General features: G+C 41.1%; 1 protein-coding gene across 1 annotated transcript in view; it reads right to left on the bottom strand.

The window, feature by feature from the left end:
* Nucleotides 1-19860, bottom strand: part of MAGI2 (membrane associated guanylate kinase, WW and PDZ domain containing 2) — a 783782-nt gene that overhangs the window by 182769 nt on the left and 581153 nt on the right. The window contains exons 7-8 of the mRNA XM_040971367.1: nucleotides 15971-16028; nucleotides 140-261 (exon numbers count right to left, since the gene is read on the bottom strand). Of these exons, the coding sequence (XP_040827301.1) occupies nucleotides 140-261; nucleotides 15971-16028 (180 nt within the window). The remainder of the gene's footprint in view (nucleotides 1-139; nucleotides 262-15970; nucleotides 16029-19860) is intronic.

Here is a 19860-nt window from a genome sequence, read left to right as displayed (position 1 = left end):
CCACGAAACCAACACCCAGTTCAAGGTGATAAACGGACTAGGGAAAATGCAAATCGGTATTTCAAAACGGTTCAAGCTATGGGCATATTTGGGCCAGCAGACCGCTAGACAGACAGTGCATGCCAACATAGTACCTTACCTCGGAAACCTGGGGCCTGCAGAGGCTTTGGTCCCAGCTCTGTGTGGGGCATGTTATGCTGCTGTAACTTCCTTTTTGCTTCCACGACAGGGTTTTCAAACTGTGTTCTTCTGTTTATGTGGCTATAAATAAAAAGTGTGCATTAGGATGGGGTGGGGAGAGACAAAGTCATTTAAGAGAGCATATACATATAGTTCAACAGAAAACAGGTGGCTAAGGGACACCTTTTCTGAGTACAATGAGGTGCTTTTCCCAGCACACATTTTGGGCTTTGGATGAGCTGCCAGGTATACTGCGCACACTTCTGTGACACACACAGAATTATCCAAGGCTCCATCATATGCTACTGCATTTGCATTATTCAGGATTCCATCGAAACAACACAAGAAGTACACCTGACTTCTGGTCTATGGTGTCAGTCTGAGATGAGTCTGATGCATTAAAATAAGCGGTGAAAACTGAAATTTATGCACTAGTATGTTGAATAGATGATCGTCATCTAAGTCCCCATATCCACTAGGACAAACGTGAGACAGTCTCTCATAACAGTAGATCGAACAGAGTTCCTGCTTTCTACAATCACTCTTGCGGGTTGGAATCCTCAAGATTTCCAAAGATATTCACGGAAGTCTTGGAATATGTAGGTAGGGTAGTTGCTGGTGAAAGCAATGGAAAGTAGAGCTGTCACAATTGACATGGTAGGAAGGCAAACTCCTAGATTGAGAGACAGATTGGCTTAAAGCAACCTCAGTCCAGCTAAACTGAAGGCTCAGCACGATCAGAAGACTATGAGTTCTTAAACAACAGACTGTTGGCAATTCAAAGCTTCTTATCCATGGGGATAGTGGAAACCATCCAACCGTGGTGGCCTTGTACCTCTTTTTCTTTCTTTTTTTTGTTAAGGATATAATGCCCCAGAGAAGAGTGCCTAATGCATTGATTTGGATTCTCTGTGCAAACACAAATAGGATGATGGTCTGAAAGAATGAAGAGGAGAGAGGGCTCAGAAGGAGGAAGTCATTCTATCAATTACTGAGCACATGCCTTATACCCATGTGATCTTAGTATTGTAATTATCACAGGCTCTGAATCGCATAGCAAATAAACAGAAATCCCGGGAGTTGACATCTCTGTCTAGAACGGATCTCCTAGCTGTGCATGATGTCTTTGCAGTATACGACTTCATGCTGGCATGCACACACCCACATGCATACATCCCTACCAGCGACTCGTTATGTCTTCTAAAAAGGACACATCAGAAAAGAAAGGGGATAAAAGTAGAAACATCTTGACAACCACTTTTCTTTGATTGTGAATCGGGTTATTCCCTGTGACACAGAAATTTCTGCTCATGTTCTAACAGGATTAGGTCACTGCCACATCTTGATCTTCCACAATAGAGGAGACTACCAATCACACAAGCCTTCACAGTCAGCTGGGGCTGGTTTCACAGCTCGCTCTTCTGATTGTCTCTGCGACTGTGGGCAGGTTATTAGATTCCAGTCTTAAGTGGCTTGGTCCGCCATAGAAGCAGCACAGTGCCTTCTTCCTGGAATGGTTATAAGGTGTATGTGCAATGATGGATATTAGCCTAGACAAGCTCAATAGTAGACACTGTGACCATAATCTGAATCACCACTGTCTGTATCCGCATCATCAGCATCATTTTTCAATGTTGCGGAGTTGGGGGAACATAAAAGTACAGAAAGCATGCAATATCTACTTTCCATATTCTCTTTGTTAGGCACAGCAGTGCAGGTTGTGGACGAGAGAACCAAGATCAGTCTGGCCTGTGGTCTACCAAGGGTGAGAGAAGAGGAACAAAAAGGAATTACAAAATGGGGCTTATGTGATACAATGTATGCTGTATATATTAGGTTCAGAGGTGATTGAGAGAGGCACTTTCAGTTCAGGCAGAGGGTTTTATTTATTTACTTTTATTGGAAAGTCAGATATACAGAGAGGAAGAAAGACAGAGAGAAAGATCTTCCACCTGCTGATTCACTCCCCAAGTGGTTGCAATGGCCGGAGCTGAGCTGATCTGAAGCCAGGAGCTGCTTCTGGGTCTCCCACATGAGTGCAGGAAGTGATCCCAGGCTGTCTCCCACCACAGAGCTGCAGAAAGAGGCTGACAGACCCCTCTCTGGTGGGAGACGGCCTGGGATCACCTCCATGTGGTATGGTGATCCCGTGAGGGAAATGGCTGCCCAGGGTCAACACTGTATTTCTATACATCTTAGGCACCAGTGATGGGAGAAGACAGCAGCTCTTAGGTCTGCACGGGAGACCAGACCAGTGACCTGTGGTGTGGGGTTTTCCTCCTGGTGGGCTGAATCAAGGGTTGAGTGATTCCTGCAGAGCTAAGGCTGGGATGATCCATCAGGGACTCTCTCTCACTCTGCCCCAGTCCAGCATCCTGCTCTGCCCAACCTAACAATATAGTGCTTTAAAATGGGAAAGTTTAAAAGTACTGGATTAAAGCTTAATGTTTAAAATATAAGTCACTTTAAAACATGAGCTTTGGATAAATGGAAAAATTAAATCTATTTTACTCGGAACATTTTTTAAAAACAGAATAATTGAATCTTACCTCGTGAAAGATTTGTTCCCTCTTCTAACACTTAAGCGATAATTTTCTTTCTATAAAAGCCCATTCATTATGTCCTACTGTACCTTGGGGAGATGTGAGCTTGCTCCATGAATATGAGGGAGGACGCAGAGCCAGTCACACCTTAATTTGTCCGGCTGTCTTGGCTGAGAGGGTGTGTCCTTGGGGATTATGGTATCAAGCAGAAGTGGAATGGAGACCAACTAGAAACATAGTCACACATTGGCACTGAAATTCACAGCTGGATTCAGCCCCTGTTAAATCTGAGAGTCTCAAAATGTAGCCTGGGAGGTGGGAAAGAAGCTCCTGGGTCCTGGTTTAGGATGGCTCAGCTTTGGCTATTGTGGCCACTTGGGGAGTGAATCAGCTGTTGGAGAAGCTTTCTCTCTGTCCCTCCTTCTCTCTGGATATCTGCTTTTCCAATGAACATATATAAGCCTTAAAAAAAACTTGTAGCTCTCTGTACACAGACCAGCTCCCTAGCCTCCTGCAGCAATACTCTTACGTTACACACACAACATTGATAATACATATATTATAAATAAGAGGGATTCAGCACTAAGTCATCACAATGTAAAATGACATGGGAAAGTTTATGTTTCTCTTCCAGCAGGCACAGAGGTGTGTAGCACCAATCATGTGATGATGTCTTCAGGAACTCCAGGGCATGCAGGCTCTAAAGACATGATGGATGCATCGGAGATGCCATCTCGGGCTTACAAAACGTCTTTCTTACCTGTTACGGCTGAGTGAAGGAGGAATAATGTCACCAAGGTTATTTCCACCCTGCTTCTATACTGATTGCGTCTACTTGAGTTGTCAACTTAAAGGATACAGTTTAATGGATAATCAGAAGACTGCATTATTTCAAGATTATTCTGTACCAGAGAGAAGACTAGAAGGTCATCTTCCACTGGTGTCTACCACTCCTAAGTGAACAGCTGAAGGCGCCTGAGTCTCATTTAGAAACTCATGAACTCATCAGTCTGACCCAACGGTGAATGCGATAATAACCCTTTCTACAAGAAAGGGGAGCAGAGGGCCAGTGCGATGGCCTAGTGGTTAACGTCCTTGCCTTGAATGCACTGGGATCCCATATTGGGCACCAGTTCTAACCCTGGCAGCCAAACTTCCCATCCAGCTCTCTGCTTGTGGCCTGGGAAAGCAGTGGAGGACAGCCCAAAGCCTTGGGACCCTGCACCCGCGTGGGAGACCTGAAGGAGGTTCCTGGCTCCTGGCTTTGGGTTGGTGCAGCACCGGCCGTTTTGGCCACTTGGGGAGTGAATTATTGGGTGGAAGGTCTTCCTCTCTGTCTCTTCTTTCTGTATACCTGAGTTTGCAATAAAAATAAGTAATTCTTAAAAAAAAAAAAGAAAGAAAGGAGAGGAGAAGGAAGTTGGAAGTTGGGTGAGCAAGTCTTTCAGCTGGAACTGAGGGGTTCCCTAGGTTATTTTTAAAGCACGGAGAGTCCTGGAGGGGAAGATAAGATGGGCTAGTCACTCTAAAAGTAGCAAAAAAAAATTGAGGGCAGAAAATATAGGGCAAAAAAAAAATATATATATATATAGGGCAAAAACTGTGCTGAGGTGTGCAGCACAGGACCACTCAGAGAAAGAAAAGGCAGGGTGGTGTGTGGTTTGGAGTGTGTCGCAACACGGTTCTAGAAGGATGAATGTATTCTGTCCTATTGCAGGAGACATTTGGGGAGGAGAGCAGTAGACATAAAGGGTTGCAGTAGTGAATCCACGCGCGCACACACACACGGATGACTATGTTTGGGGTAGTGTGAGAGTAAGAGGTGTTGGGGGGCTGGGAGAGTCATTCCAAGGTGTGAAACTTAGTACTGTTTGAAGTCCTCCCTACGTGCACCGTGACTTTGGATTAACTGAGTGCTGTAGCTTGGAAAGTGTCTGTTCTTATTCCTTATTTTGCCTTATTCCTGAACTTGGGAGGATTGTAAAATGAACTTGACCATAGCAACCGGCAGTTTGTAGTGGTCCCCAGGATTTTCAATTATTTCAGCGTCATTGCCCAGCCACCTCTAATGCACAAGGTATGGGTCTCGCCTGGGGGTGTGAGGGTGTGAGAGATGCTCCATGACCGTGACGAATCACGTCGCCTAGGGAAATTAACACTTCAGTGGACAGAAAGAGGTGAGTGTGGCGTGACCTGTAATACACTCTAAGCTGAACTGGATGGCTCTTTCTTAAGAAATTATTTATGAGTTGTTAAAATGTGCAGCTGCAATATAGCTTACGATCAACAAGTTCCCGAAAGCGTACGATCATTGATCATGCTGGACACACAGCTGTGGACATGGGGATACTTTAGGGGCTTGAATCCAAGAAGAGCCAGAAAGCTACCAAAGACACATTGAATAGTGCAAAATCATCAAGGTGACATCACTGGTGTCTGGAATTATCCAGCAAGGAGGGAATCAGAGATAGAAGGCTAGTGAATGGAGACAGATAAGACAGGACACAAGACTGTGGCAGATTCTGAAAGTCAACAGGATGTAAAGGTAATTCCAATTTCACACAATATCAAAAGCCCCTAGGTTTCTAAGTCCAGAAAGTTTCTCTGCGCAGAAGAGAAAGAGATTTAACAAAAAGTATTATTCTTGACTGCTGGGTCTTTATACCACACAGATCAGGGAAAATCAAATACAGAGCTGTTTCTTTTATACACCGGAATGTGATGCAGAAGGGATTAGAACACAACACAAGACTTTAATAGATATACCTTTGATATGTCTTAGAGGCAAAAGGGTACCTAGAATCTATACAGAATCTCGGGGTCTTTCAATACCTTGCCGCCGAGGTAGCCTTGGTGTGCGCAGAAAGCTATGTAATTCTGGAAGATAAAAACCCTTATACCTAGAAAGGTAGGGAGCAAAAAAAAAAAAAAAAAAAGCATTGGAATTGAAGATAAAGGCTCAGTATCACCATGGGCCAAAAAGTTGTTGATCAGTTGCTTCACTACTGTATGTAATAGATTGCTTTGTCATAGGCAAGTGCTGCCGCAGAGTTTTGTAGAATTAATACCCTATGTTTAAAATTATGTTATTACTGGGAGATTGAAGTTTCATACAAGCTGGACAAGTTTTATATATCTCTAATAGGAATTATACTTCCAACTAACTTGTTTATTCCTTTCCGAAGTTATACTCTCACACTGAGCTGTGTTTTTGTTACTCAAAGATGAAAGCTTCAGTGTTAGATATTTCAGAGCATCCCAAGGTGTGCACGCTTTTTAAATTCCTTAGTTCCTGTTCAGATTTAAATTCTGACGCCACAGCGTACTGAAAGAAATGGCTGTTTGAAGAATGCACGCTGGCTGTGTAAATAAAGGAGAGAATAAAGGAAGAATGGTGAATGTTACAAGCGATGGAATGTGGTGTTCATTTAGCAAGACTATGCACCAAGCGCTCATCTTCACAGGTTTCATATTTTTAATTCCCTTGCTCGTCAGAGAGGGCAAACAATTATCTGAAGATCTCACAGTCGGAGCAACTGCATGAATCAAGCACAACTCAGTGTAGTGCCCAAATTCAAGAACAATGATTTACGTAGTCCTGACACTGAAAGGTGAAATTCTAATGCATGTGCAAGCATGGGTTATGTAGGGTAATTCACAGCATACTTCATTTCTTTGATTAGCTTTATTATGAACCTGAAAGGTTTAATGCCACTGGATAAGACAGAATTGTAATATGGCTCCTAATTTTATTATCTTAAGACAGAGATTGTTTCCACAGAAATAATGATGGAAACTGTTTTCACTAGAAAGGGTGTGTGTGTGTGTGTGTGTGTTTGTTTGTTTGTTTGTACATATTTTATATGTTGACCAAAAGGAGAAATGAAAGGCTAGTCAGGTGGCTCTATGTCAGAGTCCGATTTTGAGTCCTAGCTGTTCTCCCCTGGATCCACTCCCCTGCCAGTGCACTTGGGAAAGCAGAGCGAGATGGCCAAGAACTTGGGTCACTGCAAAACACGTCGGAGGCCTGGGTGGTTTCTGATTCTCGGTTTCGGCCTGATTCAGACTTCGTCATTGCGGTCATTTGGGGGAACGAATCAGTGAAAGAAGTATTCTCTCTCTTTTCTCCCTCCTACCCTCTGTATTGCTCAGCCCTTCAAAGAAGTCATTAAAATGAGAAATGAAAAGAGAATCATAGCATGAATGAGAGCATCGCTCTCTGAGCTCTGAAAGCTGAGTGGGAGCCATGTATCTGGCATTTACAGTAATGATCATAAGGTGATTCTGTGCTATTATTTATGAATAAGATTATAGTTTTGTGTGAAGGAGAATGGTAGAAGTCACAATTATAACACACACACACATCTTGCTTAAAACTTTGACAGAACTCATTACTACTGAGGTTAGGCAACACATAATAACAGGAAACATGCCATTTACTCAGCAAGGAATCCAGACCTAAGAGGATGGAACGTTGAATGCTAGTGAAAACACTTGTGACACACCCCCATGAAAGTCACCTCTGAGTGGAGGACTTCTCAGCCCACGAAAGCTGCATTTACTACCAAACTCCAGGAATCACAGAGGCAAGGGACAGCCACATGCACCATCTGCTAACCTCCATCTCATGTGTCCCTCCTGGGTTTCACCAAAACGAAAGTGAATTTCAAACTGCTTACAGGGGTGGGTGTTGATGCAGTAGGGAACGAGCCGGGTTGGGATCCCTGGACCGCATATTGGAGTTGGAATCTGGCTCCCAGGCTTCCAACCCAGCTTCCTGCTAAAGTGCACCCTGGTAGGCATTACACAACAGCTTTGGGTTGCTGCCACCTACAGGAGAGAAATGGCCAGGGTTCCAGACTCCTGTCTTTTGCCTATCTTAGAAGTGCCTCATGTGGGCATTTGAGAAGCCATCCACTGTTCCTATCTTTCAAATAAAGTGAAAAATAAATTATTGTTTTAAAATACACTTACAATGTATCTGAAATGTCATTCTTTTACCATTTTGGAGAGTAAGCAAGTATTGTTATTTAAGCTGCAATTAAAGATTAGTTCTTTGAATTCCCCTCCGGTCTTTTGGAACTGCAGCTGTCTCATTTGTAAATATCCCACTCACTTCCTAAAACTGTTTTTGGGAAGCATGCAAGATAAAATATGTGACAATGTTTAAGGATGACACATTACATAAAATTAAGTTGATGTGCATGTTTTTAGAATATGCATAGCTTGAGAGTCAAATGTATTTAAATATGGACACTGTAAGTTCTCTCGACCCATATTCAGGGTTGCAACCCAGCTTCCATCCCCTACAAGCTAGCTAAATGACCTGGCTTACTGGAGTCTCAGCTTTGTAAAATAGAAGGAATAATGTCTCAAGCATCGTGATATGACTAAATGACTTGTGCAGAAACCTAACACACCAAGTACTTAAGAATGGAGCTATTACTGTTTTTTCCTCCAAATGGACTAATCGTGACACGCAGATTTTACATATGGGGCCAAGGCTCCAAATGAAATTACTGAGCAATGTTGCAGACAAAGGAAAGTCAACTTTTGGGGTTATCTTGTCCTTCTGAAAATGCATTCAAATTTTTGGTGCCTACTAAACGTGGAGGAAGTGGACAAGAGAGAAAGCATATTTTATCAACCTCTGAGTTTTTTGTGCTTACTGGAAATTTGAACTAAAATCTTGGCATTATGACAGACTTCACAAGTGGTACTTAATACATTTACCAAAGTCAGACACCTAATGATGAATTTCTTCAAGACTAATGTGTGTGAAACTAACTTTATTGGTTTATGGTAGCAAATAGAATTTCTTTTGCTTTTCATAGCTCCAGTTAACCTTCTTAGCAAACAGAAGCAAATTTTTCTTTCTCTTAACAATTCTACAATTTATCTTACTTAGCCACATCAAATTTAAATATGAAATTAATGATAAAAATTTTGGAGTTTCATCCATTTTTGTTATATAATTAGCTAAGTCTTCTGTAATATAATTTTGTCTACTTAAAGATGAAGTCATCTGTATAATACTTGTAATAAGTAATACTTAGTGATGTCACTCTTTATTTCTAAAGCAATGGAAGCCAATTTTCCCTTCAAGCTTATGTAGTGGCTGAAGTTACAGTTCTTGCCCTTTTTGTTTATAAAGTTATCTTTTATCTTTTGCAATTTTCATGATAATTTTAATATCAGTGTCTTATGTTTGCATTTGAAGTACATTTCTATTTTTCGCCATAGTTTGGTTTAATCCATCCTTTTTCAGAAGGCGTCTTTGTGAAAATTATTAAACATATAACAAGAGAAAATTATTAAACATATAACAAGAGAAACAAGAAGGCGTCTTTGTGAAAATTATTAAACATATAACAAGAGAAAGGTAATATGTCACTTTGTCTAGCCAAACAAAGAGTAGCAATACTTAACAATTTTGAAGTAGTCTTGGATCAGCAGCCATAATAAGGAAACAGTGAAGGTTAATATAGGAAAATGGCCAGAATCACTCTTGTTAATATAGGGTGCATTGGCTGCTCCTTGAATCAGAAGACACCTTCACTCTCCCTTAACACAAACCACTCATTTAACACATAAAAGCCACGGGGTTAACTGTAACTTTGGACTAGTTCAGTCAATTTAAAATCAGGAGCTGTATAAAAGGACCAGCTATTACTAACATCACAGTTCATGACATACAACAGGGATTTGGGAAAAACAGCTGCATCTTAACAAAAGCACACATTACAGGTGTCACGCAAGGGTGACATTTTACCCAGTAGGAGTGACTATTCTCATCAGTTTTACTCAGCTACAGGTGCCCAAAGAAAGACATCATTCTACTGCTTCCTCAGCTCGGCTACCTCCCATCACACTTTTGGCACTGCTGGTCTTTCTCCAAGCTCCCTGCAATACCTGTGTGTACATATGCCTATTAGAGACCTGCAGATTCAAATGCCAACCAACACTTTTCAGTTTCAAAATGAACTCTGTCCCAAAACCAAAGGGGAAACAGAGGATGCTGTTAGTTTCAGAGGACAATCACCAAAAGAATTTGACCCTGAGGAATTTTGGGGGACATGTTGACAACTTTCCCTTCATCTGCTAACTTTAGAATGAGGTGGCCTCAGTTCAAATTCTGGTTGCATGATTTACTATTTGTAAGAAATATCTGCCCCTCCATTTCCTCTCCTATAGAAGTGGGCGACTAATACTGACATCATAGGGTTTGGGGAAGATTGAGTCAGCTGGTATTCAGAGAGCATTTAGGTGATACTTGGCGTAGAATGAGACTTCCCCTCCCTCCGTTCCTGCGTTCTTTCTCATCTGCTTCCTTCCACTCCGTAAATGGCTTACCCAAGACCTCTCAGAGCTGGGAAGTTGCAGGACTAGTACACGGAACATCCCTACCCCACACCGAGGCCATGAAGGAAGAAGTGCTGGTTATTTCCAAACACTGTCAACGAGACTGACAGCTCCCCTCAGTAATCTCACCAGTAGTGCCCCAGCTCAGTCTTTTGATACAAACATTTTCAGATTGGGGAAGGCATTTTTTTTGACACATAGCTATTTGAGAAGCACACAGAGTTTTCTAAGTTTTAAAGTTCCAAGAAAAAAAAAATCGAAACTGTTCGAAAAGCTATCTTCCAGCATAGGGGGAAAAAATTCTCTTAAAAAGAGTATTGTTCTTCTAGGCTGATTCTCATTGGGAAAGCTTTTACATGTGTTATGCTGACATTTCAAAACAAATTATAAAACCAGAAAGTTTTTTTTTCCCTTAAAAATTTAGAGGGCCTGGTGTGATAGCATAGTGGTTAAAGTCCTCGCCTTGAACATGCTGGGATCCCATATGGGCGCTGGTTCTAATCTTGGTGGCCCTGCTTCCCATCCAGCTTCCTGCCTGTGGCCTGGGAAAGCAGTCGAGGACAGCCCAAAGCCTTGGGACGCTGCACCTGTGTGGGAGACTTGGAAGAGGATTTGGGCTCCTGGCTTCAGATTGGCTCAGCTCCAGCCGTTGGGGAGTGAATCATCAGACGGAAGATCTTCCTCTCTGTCTCTCCTCCTTTCTGTATATCTGCCTTTCCAATAAAAAATAAATAAATCTTTTTTTTTTTAAATTTACCAAATGAGGCAGAGGCAGAAAGAGAGAAACATTCTTTGGTTAGAATATTGGGTTAAAATCTTGTATTGCTGCTTTCCACCTTGCTGTATTATGACAAACACTCACCATTAACCATAAAATGAATATGATTTTCCTTTCACAGTTCATTTACATGGTGAGTATTATGCAGCATTTTGCATACTTTGTTAAATCACACACAGGAAAGGTTTTATGGTAGCAGATGTGTGACATCACATGAAAACTGTGTAACAACCTTGACGTGGAAGTGCCATCTGCCAGTGCCCACCACCAGTTTAACGACAGTCCAACAATTTCCTTCCCATCCCATGCCGTGGGAGGTGACCTGGCATGAAAGCCACCCCAGGAAATCATGTCTTCTGGAATAGCTAGCTAAACAAACGGTGCAACTGCCATTGAAATGGGCATGTCCCCAGCAGACAGAGTTTCACAAAAGAGGAGAGAAAACCATCTTTGGATGCAAGTTCCAGCTGTTCAACTCGATATTTTTGCACTTTGCAATCAAATGTGTTCCTCTCTCCTTAGGAACAGTGACACATTCCTAGCTAACAACCTGAGGATTTCTTAATGCAGTCTGAGCAATGTCCCATCATTGTGGATTGCTGGTCAGGAGACACTGGACTCATTTCTTCCTCATGTTACTTCTCACCGGGGTCAAAACTTAGTCCCAGATCCCTCCCTGCAGGTGAAGTACACACACACTGACTAGGAACCATTGTTCTTTAAAATTTGGAGCTGTGTAGCTGCATCCACTACTGCAAACACACTCCAGCATCTCCATGTGAAAGTCCACCGCATACACCTTAAGGCCAGGTTACCCAGGGCCCTTCTGAAGTCAGGGGTGCGGAGCTGGGCTCAGCATGTCCACGAGTGTGGGTTAGAAATACTACAGATTGAGTCACCAGCTCTTGGTTTTGGTTTCGTCTAGCCCATTCACTGTAGGCATCTGGGGAGTGATCTCTCTCTTAAAACATGGAAGAAATTAAAAAAAAAATAAATGTGTGATACTGGTTGAACAAATCAGCTTTCTGTCAGAATTCCTTCCTCTGTAAACTTGCTAACTGTTGTCTCTAAGATGTGGCACGACTGTTGGGAACTTAGTTCAATTCATGGCCTGTATTAGCTGCTCAGTAGATGTTAACTCTTGTGCAGAAATGAACGTGATGGGTTTTTTTTTCTGACTATTGAATACATTATACAAATGAAACTTGCAGGAGGTCCAACTACGGTATGGCAGGATAAAGCCAGTAAGTTCAAGGTTTCTGCTTCCTAGCTGTATATGTCCTCTGCTGCTGCCCAGTGCTGGAATTCCTGCCTGCCTGTCTGGGAATGGCAGGAATGTACGTGACTGCAACTGTATTGGCAGGACAGCCCTGATTTCTTTCTAGCTGGGCCTGCAGAGGAGACAGGCAGCTCTGTAGCTTCAGTCTCCCACGTGGCAGGTGGACTGAAGGTGGAGGCAGCCAAGTTGCATCTTACATGTCCATGCGTATGGGCTTCTGGCTATCCCCTAACGAAAGTGGGGGTGTTTCTGACTTCCTGTAACTAGCATGCCCAACTGCATAACCGTATGTGCGGACACCAAAGAGATAGAATCCATTGATCATTGTCATTAACGGAATGAATAAATTACATTTGTGATAAAAGATGACATCATTTTGTTACGGTAACTAAGCCTGAATAACATACATTTAAGATGGGTGACTGTAAGATTTTGATATCTGTGTTTTACTATAATTTTGAGATCTTTTTTAAAAATTTTACTTTTATTGCAAAGTCAGATAGACAGAGGAGACACAGACAGAAAGATCTTCTGTCTGATGAATCACTCCCCAAGTGGCTGCAATGGCTAGAACTACACACCGATCCGAAGCCAGGAGCCTGGTGCCTCTTCCAGGTCTCCCACGCCAGTGCAGAATCCCAAGGCTTTGGGCTGTTCTCAACTGCCTTCCCAGGCCACAAGCAAGGAGCTGGATGGGAAGCAGGGCTGCCAGGATTAGAACCAGCACCCATATTGGATCCCAGTGCATATAAGGCTAGGACTTAGGTTGCTAGGCTACTGCGCTTGAGCCCAGAGAAGCTTCTTAATGTAGGTCATTCTTATATTTAACACTAGTCTATTTTATTTGCTAGTATCACTAACTGCATGGAATTAAGTGAGTTTATTTCCCAACAAAGATGCTGAGAGTGATGAAAAACATCTATGTTTATATACACTCTTACAGAAACTACATCAACAAGACTTCACTCCGGAACAGTGTGAGCATAACACTGTGAAGGAGATGAGAGGAGTTACACAATGGGAATTAAATATGAGACAATCACAATGAAAATCTTGATAAGTTGATTTTGTTTTGATGGAAGATACAATTCATTTCATGTGATCATTCTGTCACATGGGGTAAACCGAATTGTTTTTAATTATGTCAGTGAATTTCCCAAAAAGAATTTTTTTTTCAACTTTATTTGGCCAATGGTGGATTCCAGTGTTGGGGTGCAGGCGCCTGCAGGAGTGTCAGTGTTAGACTCGGCTCAGGCTACCTTGGCTGGGTTCCGGTTCTGCCTTGTACAGGCTGCAAAAAAAAGAATGTTTCTAAGAAATACTGGGTTAATAGTCATTATCTTGGAGTTCATATTATCAGTTATTTGTAGTGATTTGATTTGATATGCTCCCCCCGTGTAATCACTGATTCTGTTATACTTTACGGAAATCTGGAATGGGGGTAAGGTCGTGCTAAATTGCAATCTGGCTGTAAATGGAGGGAATTCAGCTATTGTGACCTGCTGTGACCTGAAACAGGACCTTACAATCACTTTCAATCTAAATGATAGCATTACACGAGACTGTCTACGTTCTGGATGATTTTCTGACTAGGCTCTACTGAATGGAAAACGAAGTAGAGAAGTATACAATTTAAGCAAAAAAAAACCAAAGAGATAACTTCTTAAGCTACAGAGACCATAAGGATTGTTCTAAGGGTCCAGCTAAAATCCGTCTACTTCTGCAATTCACTGTCTGGGGTCCACCAGTAGCAGCCCTTTGGTTTCTGATGTGTGTGTGTGTGTGTATGTCTCATCTCGCTGACAGAAACTTAGAGCAGAAAGGGAAGGGTGGAGTTAAATAGTGTTTCCTGCAAATTCATATCAGCTTGCAAGGAACTGACTGCTTGAAACAGCAATCGGAGGAATGTGACCCTGGCAGACCACACTTTGACAGCTGGCATCTGTGCGTCAGGATTTCTCGGGATGCAGCTCCTCCCAACAAGGTGAGTGTGGCCTGGGAGTGCTTTCCAGCTACGAAGGCAGAGTTGGGCAGCTGTGAGAGCAGCCATGTGGCCCCCTGCCCCAAAATATTTGCTGTCCAGATTTTGATGAGATTTGTCGACATCTGGTCACGGGAAAGGGTTCCTATGCAGTGATTCCATAAGGAAATGCATTCAAACAGACGTCTGACGTTCTCACGTCTCAGTTCTTTCTCCTTATGTGGACTATCGTGGATGTTAGGGGTCACAGGCTTGGGCACGGTACAGCTGGACATTGTGAATTCAGAGACGCTAGCACCACCACATTCAGGAACTGCAGATGGACTGTTGGTGCAGTGGATGGCTATTCTCACTGATTCACACGTTAGAGGGACTCTGATGCTTTGTAACTATTACTAATGATTTCCCTTTATGTCTGTATTTGCAGACACCTCCATTATGTATACTTAGCTTTCTCTGTAATATCTTGTATCCCTGTGACATGCGACAGTGATATGATGCTAGAAGATAGCACGCCGGCAAAAGAGGCAAATGAGCTGACTTCACTTGATGGTGAAGTTGGTTATGACTCCTTGTGGTGCAGGTGAAAACTGGGGGTCAATGAATTGCAGAGTTGTGTTGTAAAAGAGATGCTGAAAGGCAGGGAACACATAGGTCTCACTTATCTGCACAGCTCCGATGTAAAGGAGGACTTGACCCCTAGAAAAACCTCAGGGGCCGGAGAACAGAAAGTTCTGCCATTACTTACTGCCAGGAATGCCAACCTCACACATGACAGCAACAATTTAAGGTCTGGTACACATCTGGTTGTTGCCATCACGTGGAGGAGTGAACCAGCAGAAGGAAACTTTGATTCCTTCTCTTGTCTCACTGCCTTTCAAATAAATAAAATAAATGTTTCTTAAAAAGAAAAAACAGCAGTAATTGGGATAATATTAGAAAAAATGATTTGGCAACAGAGCCACCAATCTTGAACTGTTCACCCCCTTGTCATTGTTAAACAGAATATGGTCACAGGAAGCAGAGGTAGATCTTGTCTTATAATGTCAAAGACTCGTTTTATGTCCACTTTATTTCTTGGGTTATGAGTTTTCCATAAGGGAGACGCAGGTTTTTATTAATCTAAATAACTCCAGAAAGAGTAAGCAACATAGATTAAAAAAAAAAAAACTTTAAAACTCCCTACCAGGAGCCAGAAATCAGAAAAATAAATCACACGCATAATTTTTACAAATTATATTTCTTGATTTTTCCTAAGAAAAGTATGTAGTATTTAATCTCTCATAGACTATTTATTCTGAATTAAAGTATATGTAGAAGGAATAACTGATACTGTGCTAAGATATACTAATGTAAAACAATTTACAAGAGGTAACACGAAATTGACATCTACCCAAAGAATACTATAAGAATGAAATAGGATCCTAAAAAGAAGAAAAATACCAATTATAAAATTTATTTTCTTCCAACTGGAAGAAAACTGTTAGCTGCCCTAACAGTCTGGCTTAATGGAACACTTCTTCTGCACAACCAGTCAGTTCCCAGCATTTTTGATTGCAAAATGAAAGGCATTTACTTTGATATCGTTAATTATCACTCATTTAGAGGACTGTGTGCAGCGCATTTCCAACTGATGTTGTAGAGCCATCAGTCAAGGGAAAAGGATGACAAATTAGTCAGCTGGAGAGGCAAGACGTCGCTAGCCAGAGCTGCTGGAATCTTTGTGGGCACTTCAAAGCAAGATGAAAGGGCAGTGAAGGGGCTGTTAGCCACACATGCTCAAGAACTGAAAAATTAACACCATCTCACACCATTAACGACAAGTGAACATCAAGTTAGAGACTTACTCAACGTAGTAAGTGCCATATATGGGATCATCGATTTTTTCCCAGCCATATGGAAGCTCTGAAAAAATACAAAAAAAAAGTTATTGCTTTCAGTCAATAAAGGGCAGATATCACAATCTCTAATTTAAAAAAAAAAAGTAATATAATTTAATTGCTCATGGATTGAAGACATGGTCAACCAAAGTGAAAAAAAGCTTTTGGAGTCAACACCAAATTTCAGATCATCTAGTGGAAACCACAAGGAGCAGGGAGGTGAGACTTGGCAGTTAAGACACGAGCTCCCTTCTCTGCAGACACATCATGACATCTTCATGACCCCATGCAATGCAGACGGCACATCGTTTTCCTGAAAGAGCGTACGACTCTCCTATCTGCTTGGATCGTTAGCAGAGCGGTTCAGGATAATGATCAAACTCGCAGTTGTTTCCAATGACTGAAGCAAAGACGTTCTAAATTCTCAATTGGTATCCCAGTATTTAAGATACTCGGTTTGCTGTTCACACCGCATGGGTCAGAATTTGAATGCCGCCAATTTACTCTCGAGGCATATTAATATGCTAAACATACTTTCCTCTCCTTGATGTCGTGGCTTATAGTTCCGGTTCTCCATGGTTAATCTTAATACACATACATTTCAAATATCTGCAGATATTTGAAATGCTACTATTGACTTGAAACATTTGGAAATTTTATTATTACGATATCAATCTGACCCACAGTTAAATCAAACCATTTGGAACTGGCTGCGATTTCTTCTATCCAGACGTAAACACTGTTGATATTTTGAAGGGTATCTTTCAAATAGTTTCCTAAGTATAAATAGGCAAATTGCTTTTATTTTTTTTAAAAAAACTACATAATGAGGTGGGTATTATTTTCCTGAGCTGCTATTTTCACCGTATGTCATGGCCACCTCTCCTTGTGAATAAATGCTAACTGGCTCACCAGGAATTGGTGGTATGCGAGCCAGTCTAATTCTGTCAGCCTTTATTATTTGAATATTTGGAATTTTCCAGTTTTGATGCGTATATGTCATCTGTACCAGACTTACCAAAACTTAAACCTTTTTCTTTATTTTCCTGTTGATTTAGCAATGATACATTTATAGCATGGGATTTTCGCTAGTCCTAAAGCCATTTGTGGCTTTTAATATATATAGTCAGATTTTCACCATTCACAGTGTTTTAGAATCCATTCTATATTCTCACAGACAAGGGATGCATGACTTCGTTCCCCTGACACATCAAATTAAAGACAGATTCATAATGCCTTATCAAAAAAAAATTAGGCTGTATGCATTTTGGAATTTAGAATTCTTCCAATTTCAAAAAGCTAGCACAAGGTAAATATCTCTACTTCATAGCATATCACTCCATAACACTCTAAAAAATTTTTTTTGAAAGAAATCTGAGTATATGGGCATTTCTGCAGCTAAATACATGTAACTCACAATAAATTAATGACACCGAATTTTTGAAGATGTTGAGAAATCTTTCTCTCAGAATAATGATCAAATATCCACTGGGTGCTGACAGCAGTTCTAGCACTGATGGAATTTCCATGCATGAATTCATTACAGCATTGCAGTAACACAGACTTCCAAACCTCTCTGGTCCCAGAAATTTAACCAAATTAGATGTCCATTGATGAATTATGTTTAACACGGCATAAATCCTACTAAGTTTAGATTCAAGAGAAGGACCGTCCTTTGTTTTTCACTGAATGCGTCAAGCTACGGGAGAACTTGGCTATTAAGAAAAACTTCAATTGACCAACTTGTTGAGCACTTTTTACAAGAAGACAAAGGGAGTGTTCAGAAGATAGCAAATGATTTCATTGATGTTATAATTAATACGGTTCAGACACAAACTTATAACTAGTTTTATACCATCCCATAAATCAAGTAACGCATGAAATAAACATGTTTAAATACGTAGGGTTAACATGACAGAGTCCTACTTCTTAACGCTTAAGCAATATGGAGGCATTTCCTGGTCAAATATTTATTTTATGAAGTTTTTCCCCACATATTCTTTACTTTTTTGTTTGTTGTCTGTTTGAGCAAACCACTTGCTCTAAGCAATATGTGTCAGAAAGCAAAGGTCACTGGTTTTCTGTCTTTGGCAGCTTTGCAATGAGAGATATCCTGGGACCAATTTATTTTGTCATTTCTTCCTTGCAATCATGAAGTCCTCATTAGAATTTTTTTGCTTTTCATAAGATACATTTTGCTTATTTGTTACATATTTCCATAGTAAAGTTTTTCTTGAATGTCACAAGTATCCATACTTTTCTCTCTCTCTCTCTCTCTTTTTAAGATTTCTTTATCTTTGTTGGAAAGGCAGATTTAGAGAGAAGGAGAGACAGAGAGAATAAGTCTTTCATCTGCTGGTTCACTCCCCAAATGGCTGCAATGACCAGAGCTGAGCTGATTTGAAGCCAGGAGCCAGGAACTTCTCCTCGTCTCCAGGCTTTGGGCCACCCTCTTCTGCTTTCCCAGGCCATAGGCAGGGTGTTGGACCAGAAGTGGAGCAGGTGGGACAGGAATTGGTACCCATTTGGGATGCTGACACTTGTATTTGTAAAATTAACTTGTTGAGCAACCATACAGTCTCTCCGTACTGTTCTTTAAAACATGCACTTCTCATATTAATTTTTAAAAAGATTTATTTATTTTTATTCCAAAGTCAGATATACAGAAAGGAGAAGAGACAGAGAGGAAGATCTTCTGTCTGCTGATTCACTCCCCAAGCGGCTTCAACAGCTGGAGCTGAGCCAATCCAAAGCCAAGAGCCTGGAGTCTCTTCCAGGTCTCCCATGTGGGTACAGGGTCCCAAGGCTTTGGGCCTTCCTCTACTGCTTTCCTGGGCCACAAGCAGGGAGCTGGATGGGAACAGTAGTATCCGAGACACAAACTGGTGCCCATATGGGATTCCAGTGCATGCAAGGCAAAAATATAGCCACTGAGCCATCGTGCCAGTCCTAAAAATCTACAACCTATGTTTAAAAAGTTTTGTGTGTATCTACAAATACACAAACGTTGATGGATGTATGCATATTTCCAGTAATAAGATCTTTCTCAAAAACAAAAAGATCTAGGCTAGAATCCTCATGTAAAATCATAATTTTCACATTCTTTTTCCATTTAAAAAGAGACGTGTCATAAAGTAAACTTCAGATGATATATTTAGGAATATACATCTTCTAAGTGAAGGAAAACTAAGAGAGCTTAAAATTCCCTCTCCCTGTGAAAAATCAAGCATTTGGACCTGAATTAACTTTTACAAAAGGCAACTGCTTCGTTTCTAAAGTAGGCTAACAAACAAGGAGAATTTTCAATATTATTCTATTTGTCCAATCAGGCAAGCATGTACCTGGAAGCTCTCGGGTTCTTGCTTGCTTAGAACACAGCACTCAGCAATACCTGACAAATCCGTGCATGATGCAGGTCACAGTGATGAAAGAATAACATATGCTGTGTAGCAGCGAAACACAAACGCTTGAGACCAGCAAGGTTAAGGCTGCATGAAGAACGGTTTTAATTGAGATTTCCTGCAGGCCATGGAACCACAGAGAAAAATCAATGAAGAGATATTCCTACCCTGCAAAGTCTATTTAAATGCCTGGATTAATTTGTAGTCAGTCACCTCAACCTTGCAAAAATCTGAAAGAGATCATAACGATTAAACGGGAATGCAGTTCCGCCCAGATCAGTCACCACGCTTTCCCTCCGTCTCTCTCTCTTTCTCTCTGTATGTATGTATGCTACTTAATACATGTTAATTACCTTAAATATTAGCTTATTTCTATAAATTAGTATATAATGAATTTATTAATAACATACATTACTTAATTATCCTTCCAAAACATTACTGCTACGTTTTTAATAT

Source organism: Ochotona curzoniae, unplaced genomic scaffold, assembly GCF_017591425.1.
Source record: "Ochotona curzoniae isolate NIBS_2020 unplaced genomic scaffold, NIBS_Ocur_1.0 contig_21, whole genome shotgun sequence".
Classification (NCBI taxonomy): Eukaryota; Metazoa; Chordata; class Mammalia; order Lagomorpha; family Ochotonidae; genus Ochotona; species Ochotona curzoniae.
This window is presented reverse-complemented; position numbering and strand designations above follow the sequence as displayed.